The sequence below is a fragment of the Vulpes vulpes genome, chromosome 16 (genome assembly GCF_048418805.1).
Source record: "Vulpes vulpes isolate BD-2025 chromosome 16, VulVul3, whole genome shotgun sequence".
Lineage (NCBI taxonomy): Eukaryota > Metazoa > Chordata > Mammalia > Carnivora > Canidae > Vulpes > Vulpes vulpes.
The window spans coordinates 55813195-55822533 of NC_132795.1; the positions used below are offsets into that span (position 1 = coordinate 55813195).

Genomic DNA, 9339 nt, shown 5'->3' on the forward strand with positions numbered 1-9339 from the left:
TCGTGCTCACCCCAACAGGTGTCCCCGCCAGCTGTAGAGTCACAGGCCCGGCTCCGGGCTATTGCCACTTCTCTGCTTGTGGGCTTTCCAGTAGTGCTCATGTTCCATTTATGCCGCCTGGCACTGGTGAGGTGGGTGTCCGTGCTCCCCTCGGGTGACCAAAGTTACGACTCACTTCTGAGATCCTGGTCCAGTGGGTGGAGGTAGGACTCTGGGACCTGCTTTTAACCATCACCCTGGACAGGGGTTCCTGGGTGGCTCTGTCAGTAAGGGTCTGGCTTTGGCTCAGATTGTGATCTCCGGGTCCTGGGACCCAGCCCTGCTCAGGTGTGTGGAGTCTGCTGCTCCCTCTGCCTATGTCTCTCCCTCTCTCTGTGTGTGCTTCTCATGAATGAATAAGTAAAGATATATTTAAAAGGAAAAACAATCACTCTGGACAATTCTGGTGCAAGTGCTTAGGAGGTGGCTGAGGGCCTGGGAGACCCTACCAGAGGTCCCGGAGGAGGGAGGATGTGCCACCATTAGGGGACGGGTGTGTGTGCAAAAGTCAAGGATGGGGGTGCTGACCATGAGCTCCAAGACCTGGTGGCTGACCAATCAGCTGGAGAACGAGGGACAGGGCCCAGATAAGAGGACACGGAGTTGCCACATTCGCTCGGGCTCTAAAGAGACCAGGGAGGAGGAGGCCTTCCTCCATTGAGACATTGAGTGGATACAAAGCATTTGCTTCTTGTGCTTTGGGGCCGCTGGCAGATATGGACCATACAGAGCAAAGCTGGAGGGACTCCTGGTGACCGATGGGAGGGTCCCCCCCAGCCCTGGGGTTTCCACAGTGGGGCAGGCTGTGTGAGCCAGCCACCCTTCCTGGTTGGTTAGGACTTAGCCTGACGGGAGGGGGGCAGGACCGCCACATGGGACCTTGCTGGGGCGCAGCCGCAGGCCTGCCCAGTTGGTTGTGGACAGAGGGTTAGGCCCCTGCAGGAGCCGGTGTGTCCCCACTGGGTGACTTCCTGCAGCAGAGCTGGGCGGCGGCCCTCAGGGACGGGTGGGTGGACTGTGGCATTCAGCACGTGCCCGTTGCGGGGTTTGCTGGGCCAGCTTTCTCCGGGTCCCTCATTTCTCTCCATCCACAATTTCCCAATCCTTTGAAGCCTGGACGTGCCCTCCAGGCAGCCTGCTCTGGCCTCCCACCCAGGAGCCCCTGCTCCTTCCCCTGAGGTCACCCAGCCTCACAGTCTGAGTCCTGGCACTGTCACCTCCGACTTGGCATGAGCATCCGCCGGCCTCTGAGCTGCCTTCCCTCGCCACGCGGTGCCCGGCACAGGTGTGCTGGCTCTCAGGTGCCGCTCCGGGGGCTTGCGTCTCCACCTGGACGTCCTCCTGGTGTCTGGCCACCTCACCGGCCCGCCTGCGTGTGGAAGGGGCACGCTGAGACCTGACACACCCTCTGCCGGCATCTGAGAGTTGAAATGAAAGCCCTGCTCCTCGCCTGATTTTCTCCAGCTCGAGAAATGGAAGCTCCCTCCTTCCAGGTGCTCAGCCGCTGTCGTGTCCCCTCCTGCCCTGCACCAGGGCCTGACTCGCTTGACCTTTACCGTCCATCCAGGCTGTCCTCGTCCCCCGTGCTGACCCCGGCCAGGTCCTCTTTCCCTGCCCACCTGCCACCCACAGACTGTCAGAGGAACCCTGTTCAAATAGCGGCCACTCCTGCTCTGGGGACTCCCCGAGTCACAGGGAGACTCAAGTCCCATCATGGCTACAAGGCCCTGGGCCACCTGTACCCCCCCACCCCGGGCACTCAGGGCTTACTCCCTCCCAGGGAGGGCCTCCCTAAACACCCATCTTACATGGGCAGATCCGCTCCACGCCCACTGCCACGGTAGAGGCCCTGTTGGCGGGCTCCTTGCCAGGACAAGAGCAGACATTTTGGTCTGTTCTCCTCACTACTGAATCCTCAGCACCCAGGATGAGTCCACGGGGGTGGGGTGGGGAGGGGTGGCTCATGAATAGTCGGAGAGAAACATGAAGGTCTGCTCCTGATCTCCCGGACCTGCGGCCTCGTCCTCAGGGCAAAACAGGCGTGCAGTGCCCAGAGCTCAGTGGCTCTGCCCCTAGGTGGGCAGCAGAGGACTCGCGCTGAACCGGGAGCCCCCGTTCCCCCCACGCACCCACCCCCACCGCAGCAGGGGTAGAGCCCAGCTCTGGGGCAGACCAAGGCCTAGCAGGGCCCACAGCGGTGGGGCTGGCCTCACTCTCCCACCCCCTTCCCCATCCCTCTGTCTGTGTGGGGCTCTCAAGCATGGAGAGCCCATGTGCTGAGCAAGGCCTCTGTCGCTGTCTAGATCACCTGGCACTGGGCCACCGTCCACCCACAGACTTGCGTCATTAAAGCAGCTGCAATCATCAGGTCCTCCTTACCACCCCTAATGCGGATTATGAGCCAACAACCTGAAAGCCCTCAGAGCCCTACCTCTGAACTCTAAGTAGCTCTTAGTAATTACTATTATATATTTTTTGTTGTTGTTGTTTAAAATTTATTTATTTATTCATAGAGACAGAGAGAGAGAGAGAGAGGCAGAGACACAGGCAGAGGGAGAAGCAGGCCCCATGCAGGGAGCCCGACGTGGGACTCGATCCCTGGTCTCCAGGATCACACCGTGGACTGAAGGCGGTGCTAAACCGCTGAGCCCCTTGGACTGCCCAGTAATTACTATTATTTGCCATGCACTCTTGTAGGTCCTGGACATATGGGAACGAACAAGACAGCAAGATCTCTGCCATCAAAGAGCTTACTCACATTGTCACTGGGGAGTGGGAAACAGTAAATAAACACACATGCAAATAGGTTCAACTAGAGATAGGGTATGTAAAAAATAAAACGGTAAAGCAGAGGGGTGGGACATAAGAGTCATCTTGGAAGGTCTTTGGGGGGACGTAGGAGACCTGCATAAGAGAGGAAAGGAGCCCTGGAAGCCCGGGTGGCTCAGCGGTTTAGTGCCGCCTCCAGCCCAGGACATGATCCTGGAGGCCTAGGACTGAATCCCACATCAGGCTCCCTGCATGGAGCCTGCTTCTCCCTCTGCCTGTGTCTCTGCCTCTCTCTCTCCCTGGTCTCTCATGAATGAATAAATAATATTTTTTGTAAAATCTTAAAAAAAAAAAAAAAAAAAAAAAAAAAAGGAAAGGAGCCCTGGAGAGTCATTAAAGCTCATTGGAATGCAGAGTGATGGGTTTAATCCCCCAAACTGCTAACTCAGGGAAGGTGGGGTGGAGCTGAGAAATTAGCTTTCAGCAGTGTCCTAGGTGGCGCTGCTGTCGGTCTCAGGAGCAGAGGGCTTTTGAGAATTGCCACACCCCAGCACTAAGTGGAGGACAGGAGATAATAGAGCTCATTTATAAGTGTCCCTGACAGGCTTCGATGGTTTTTGCCAAGCTTCTTCTGACGTAAGGCATGGCTTTTATTTATTTTCTAATGTTGCCAGCAACTATAGCACAAGGAATTTATTGAGGAAATGGGACTGGGGCTGAGCACTAATGTGTGGGCAGGTCTGGACGGCTGGAGAGGCGAGAGGCTGGGTGCCCAGAGGGGAAGCAAGAGGGCGCAGCTCAAGGACGAAGGCATGGGAGTGGTGGGAGCAGCAAGAAGTTTTTTTCTTGAAAGAGGAACCAAGTGCTGGTGATAAGGAAGATAGTATCTAACCTTTGAGGACTTATCTTACTGGATGCACAGAGCGCTCCAAAGGTCCTGAGGCAGGAATGAGCTTAGCAGAGAACTGCAGGAAGCCCGCGTGGCCAGAGCACAGCGAGGAAGGGTGAAGGAGGGCAAGGGCTGAGCATGGTCTGTGGTCTGAGCCTACAGGCTCCACAGGGACCTTTGCTGCCCATCCCATCCCTGCCTTTGGGTTTGGGGAATCCTTAGCTGCAGGGGCCTGGGAAAAGGCATAGCTCAGTGTCCGGGCCTTAGGCACTGTCCCTCAGGGCACCCCAGGGAAAGGTTTCTGTCAAATGGAGGAGTGGGCCACCGTCTCTGAGGGGAGAGGGTCCCACTGGCACTGGATGTGTCAGGGCGGCTGTCTCACTTCCTCTCAAGTCTCCATGTCCTCCTCCTGCCCTCACCCCGTATGTCCCAGACCCAGGATGATTGTGCAAAGCATGAACTGTTGGGGGTGGACAAGGAAGCAGCTTTTGTAGTTGTAGATTTTTATTTCCTATCTTGGATAAAAAACAAAACAAAAACAAAAAACCCCAAAACTCTGTAAGGTCACAACACTGAGGTGAGGCACAGAGCAGAACCACATATGGCAGCGCATGTGGGGGCCCTTGGCAGTGGCCGCGGGCTCCCCACTCTCCTCCAGCAACTCACCAAACCACCAGGTAGGATTCTGTGGAAAATTAATGTGATTTTAAGAAAGCCTCCACATTCATATTGACCTGCAACAAACCACTTTAGTACCCCACCTCAGCTTTAAGACGAGTGTCCTGGGCTCCCCTATAATCCTGTCTATAAGGAATTCTGGGGCCACACAGACTAGAAGTGTGCACACTGGAGTCCTTCTGCCTGGGTCTGAATCCACCTGGTAGCTGGGCCAGTCACTCAACCACTCCAGGCCTTAGCTCCCTCGGATAACATGATTCTTACAAAGAAGGACTTGGGGGCCACCTGCTGGACTCCTGAGTTTTGAGTCCCACATTGTGATTACTTAAAACCTTTAGTTTTGAATAGAACTTGGTTTTCCTAACATTAACATGTATAGCCGAGTGAATGCTTTTTTTTTTTTCTTAAAGATTCTATTTACTCATGAGAGACACACAGAGAAGCAGAAACACAGGCAGAGGGAGAAGCAGGCTCCATGCAGGGAGCCCGACATGGGACTTGATCCCAGGTCTCCAGGATCACTCCCTGGCTGAAGGCAGGTGCTAAACTGCTGAGCCACTCAGGCTGCCCGGATGCTGTTTTTCTAACCAGTAAATCCCCGTATTTGGCTGGTTAGCGGTTCAGCTTAAAGGCAGGGGATCTTGTGATATTTTAATAGCAATTGGTAGGTAGACCCTGGTAAGATGTGGGAAGCTCTTGGCCTTGTGAGGAATCCTACAATCTTAGGGGAAGATGTCCACCCCCTCCAGTGCCCCAAAGGAATGTTCCCATCAGGGTCACCGCTGCTTGCATCCCAACAGGGGGCTGGCTCTCCCAGTTACTATGCTAGGCATTGGGAAGCAGGTCAGGGAAACACAGGCCCACCTTGCAGACAGACCCTCACATTCCACTTGTTTCCAAGCTCTTCAAGGGGCCAAATGGGTGAAGAGCCATAGGTTCCTTCACATACCTACTTCCCCCAGAGTAAATGGCCCACAGGGTTACCCCAGGAACCAGGAGAAAGCACATAAAATGCTCACAACACTACCTGGTGCCACACTGGGTGTCCCCATCGCCATTCAGATGAATGTCAAGACCAGCTCTTCCTGGAGAGCTAGGCCTGCACACCAATTGCAGCAAGGCTTCCTATGGTCAGATTGCCAGCCTTTGAGCCCAGCACTGGCTAAGAACTTCTGCATCTCATCTCTTCAGAACTCCGCCTCACCCCCAGAGTCTCCTGTGGAGGCCCTGGGCCCAACAGGATTGAGCCAACCCCACTTGGTCACCATCACCAGGGTAGAAATTGAGACAAGAAACCAGGTACACAGGAGTTCAAGTACTTTCACTACAAAATAATTTATTACAACACAGCTTCAGCGCAAGCCTATGTACAAGCACACATTCCTAACACCCCCAACTAGGGGACCCTTTTCTTCTCCCTGGCCTTTCTGACCTCCTCTATCAAATCTTTCAGATACTGGATCTCCTTGGCTAGAGAATCTGCCCTCTCCTTCAGAGCCTCGTTCTTCTTTTCCAGTTCTTTACACTCACCAGTGAGGGCTTCCTGCTCTGCCCTCTTCTTCTGGCGGTACCTAGTGGCTGCTGTCTTGTTCTGCTCCATTTTTTTCAGTTTCTTATCTAGTTTCTCAACCTTTACTTTTGCGGTCTTCTCTCCAGGGGGGTCATAGGGTTTGGGGCGGGCAGAACCACAGAGGGAACCTGGAGACAGCAAGCTCCTATTTGGAGAGCCCCTGGAGGTAGAGGGGCTATGCTGGGGGGACCCAAGATAGGACTCAGGACTCATACAGATGCCACTGTCATTATCTGAGGGGGCATCTTCCTCCTTTATGCACTGAGGGATCACTGTAATGTAAGCAGTAGAATCTGACTTTCTATCTCCTTCAGAGATATCCACTTCACTGCCTAGCTCTAAACTAAAGGAATGATCTGGAGTGGAGGACAGGGCCCCTGGGGAGAGTGGAAGTGGTTGCAGAAAGGTAAAGGGGGCAATCTGGTCTGTTTTTGGTAAACTTTCTGGGAGATGGCCAATTGGGTTCACGATCTGAGGGGGCTCCTTATTAGTCTCCTGGACTAGGGGGTCAAAGAGATCACACGTGTCATCCAACGTGGCCAAAAGCTCATCTGGCATGGTTTCCAGGTCATCTATACTGAACAGAGTATCAAAATCAAACTCCTTCAGATCCATTTTCTCCACCATCCAATCTGTCCCGGAGAAGGCATCCTCTGCAAAAGAGTCAAGACGGAACCCGTGAGGTCAGACGCACACTTCGGCAACAGCCCGGAGACCAGACCCCGCGGCCAAGGACCCCCACTCACCCTTGCCGTTGTCTGAGGCACTGACCAACCCATCCAAAGCCAGCCATTCGGAGGAGCCCGCCTTAGCCTTGTCGCTGGAGAACCCATGAGGTTTGAAGTGCTTGGCCACCTCCAGGTAGTCGTCTAAGAGACCTAGGCTTTCCTCAGCCCCCAAACCCGACTGGTCGAAGGGGGACATCAAGTCCCCCACCAACACCTCGCTGCTCAGGAAACTCATCTCGGCCATGTCGCGGGACTTTACTGGAATCGAGGAATGTGCTTAATTCGAAGGTGTCTTTGTCGGTTACAGCAACGCTGCTGCTGGATGCCGTGAAAAGCCTGAAACGGAACCAGAAACCGAAACCCCTTCGACATCGGCCGGTCCGGGAAGCTCATCCCTTCCTCCCGGGGCCAGGACAGCCAGACTGGAACTCCACTCGGGAGCAGAGGCTCGGGGACACGTGGCCCCGGGGCCATGGCTTCCACCTTCCCCGCGGCCCGGTCAGGCCGCCCAAGATGGACGCCCTCGGGGCCGGGCCGCCCCTCCCCCCGCCGCCGGAGGAGGCGCGCCCGGCTCCTGTCCAAATACGGCCCGGGCCGCCCGGCCCCGCCCACGGCCGCCCGTGACTCACGCTGCGCCGCCGCCGCCCTGCCCCGCCGCCATCTTGGCCCCTGCCACGTTTCGCGGGGGCCCGGGCGGGAAGCCGTCGGGGGCCGCGGCCGGGGTCGCCGAGGGCTCGCTTCTCCCCGCCGGGCCGCACTCTCCTGACCCAGAAGCGTCGGCGTCTCGAGAACACCCAAACAGGGGCCACGCGTCCGGGGCGCTCGTAAAGCCGCTTCCCCCTGCGCGGCACCGCCCCGCCCCGCCCCAGGCCGCGCCCAGGCGGGCCGACTGCCCTCGCCGACCCGGGGGAGCACGGCGCGGGCGGCCCCGTACTTACGCCATGGCTTAAGCCGCTGGGGGGTGCCGCTGCAGAGCCTGGTGCTGCTGCCGCCGCTGCAAAGGCCAATGCTGCCGCAGGCACTGCTGCCTCTAATACGCCATGGCGGCCGCGGACCCTGCGGGATTGGAGGAGGGAAGGAGCGCGCTTGCCACAGGAATCTACATTTACAGGCGGGAGGAAGGGAAATGGCCGCGCCGCGCCGATCGAGGGTCCTTTATAGACTTTGCCTCTATGAGGACGCATCACACCGCACATCCTTCCGCCGCGGTCACGTGACCCGCGCCTCCCACCCACCCGTTTTCGCGATCCGACGCCCTATCGTGTCCGACCAGCGACTTTTAGGTCCACGGGGTAGCTGTGAAGAGAAGAGTTGTTACTAACAACGTCTCGAGAAAGGGAAGAGGCGCGCTACTTTACAAGGCTACTAAGATCAAAGAGCCACTCCTCCCTCTGCCGCCGGGGAGCGCGGAGGGATTCCTCAGACACACCTCGCTTCCGGCGTCAGCCTGGGGGGCGGGGAGAGAAGTCTTTCACCTCAAGGAAGGTTTTTATTGTGAAGTCAGAGGCCGCCTGGTTATCGCGCGAGATGCTGGCGGAGAGCGAGCGTCGAGCTGATTGGTTAGACATGGTGAGTCATATATATCTCGGTTTCCTATTGGCTCAGACCCCGGGATGGGCGGGCCGCTCCGAGCGGGAGGCCGGGTCCGAGCGGGAAGGGGCGGAGCGGCCAGCGAGGTTCCCGCCGCCGGGCTGTGTCCTCAGTGGCTGCGTCTCGGTGAATCCGCTCTGTGGTGGCTTCTTGAGCCTGGCGTACGCGAGGCTGTCCGAGACGACCCTGACTCCTTCCCCGGGCTTCTGGAGCCCGAGGAGCCCCAAACGGCGACATCAGGCCCTGGCCCCTGTGGTCCCTTCCTGCCACCCTCCGTCCAGCTCCGAATTAGAGACCCAAGTTCAGGCCCGAGATGAAACTAGGCAAAAGGAAGTGGAATTTCGGGTGCGTTTTCATCACACGCAAGCACCGAAGTAGCTGAAAGGGGAGACTGAGGGCCTCAGTCGGGTTCTAAACGCTCCCCACACACCATCAAGGGCCAACGCCGCGTCCTTCCCGTGAACTCTCCAGTCCGGTCGGGAAGGTGCACAATCTGTAGCCCAGTTAGTGACTCGCATACCGGCCTGCCAAAACGTTTCTGTTAAAAGTATGCAGTCTATCACAGAGAACTTCTTTTGGTTAATACAGATGCAGGTCCCCTAAGAGATTTAGTTAAACTGGTATCTGTCCCTCTCCCAATTCTGCAACCTGGTGGGGGGAGAATCTTGAGCACCCACGCCCACTCACGGAGGTTTGGAAGTTCGTGTTTGGAAGCGGCGGTCCAGGTCAAGGCCTGCAACTTGCTCTCCACCGGAGAGCTGTGAAGAGTGCCGGGAAAGGTCTCCACTATCCTCCGTCTCCTTCAGGCCCCTGGAGGGCAGAAACCTTGGAGTTTCTGCCTCCGTTTTAGTGGGCCATAGAACTGTAGGAGGGCTGTGAGGTCAAAAATTGGGGGGGGGGGGGGGGGGGGGGGGCGGACACTGTCCTTGATAACTACAGACCACTCACTAGCCAGCCCAACGATTTCTTTACAAGGTCAAACAGAACTAATGGGAGGTGTGTGGCCCAAAGCCACACAGCTGCCAGTGGAGGCATGCGGCAGGCCTCTCAGATTTTAGAAGCAAACCCCAAAGGAT

The 9339-nt window shown here is 56.8% G+C and overlaps 1 protein-coding gene across 2 annotated transcripts; it reads right to left on the reverse strand.

Annotated features, from left to right (window-relative positions):
• Nucleotides 1-5685: 5685 nt before the first annotated feature.
• Nucleotides 5686-8167, reverse strand: ATF4 (activating transcription factor 4). 2 transcript variants are annotated; one of them, XM_026017391.2, is made up of 4 exons: nucleotides 8103-8167; nucleotides 7612-7969; nucleotides 6692-7009; nucleotides 5686-6598 (listed from the first exon to the last, which is right to left on the reverse strand). In XM_026017391.2, the coding sequence occupies exons 3-4, from the start codon at nucleotides 6915-6917 to the stop codon at nucleotides 5772-5774; spliced, it is 1053 nt and encodes a 350-aa protein (XP_025873176.1). In that variant the 5' UTR covers nucleotides 6918-7009; nucleotides 7612-7969; nucleotides 8103-8167; the 3' UTR covers nucleotides 5686-5771. The 2 variants fall into 2 exon arrangements, with proteins under 2 accessions (XP_025873176.1, XP_025873177.1); XM_026017392.2 differs by lacking the exon at nucleotides 8103-8167 and having other exon boundaries at nucleotides 7303-7729.
• Nucleotides 8168-9339: the final 1172 nt, after the last annotated feature.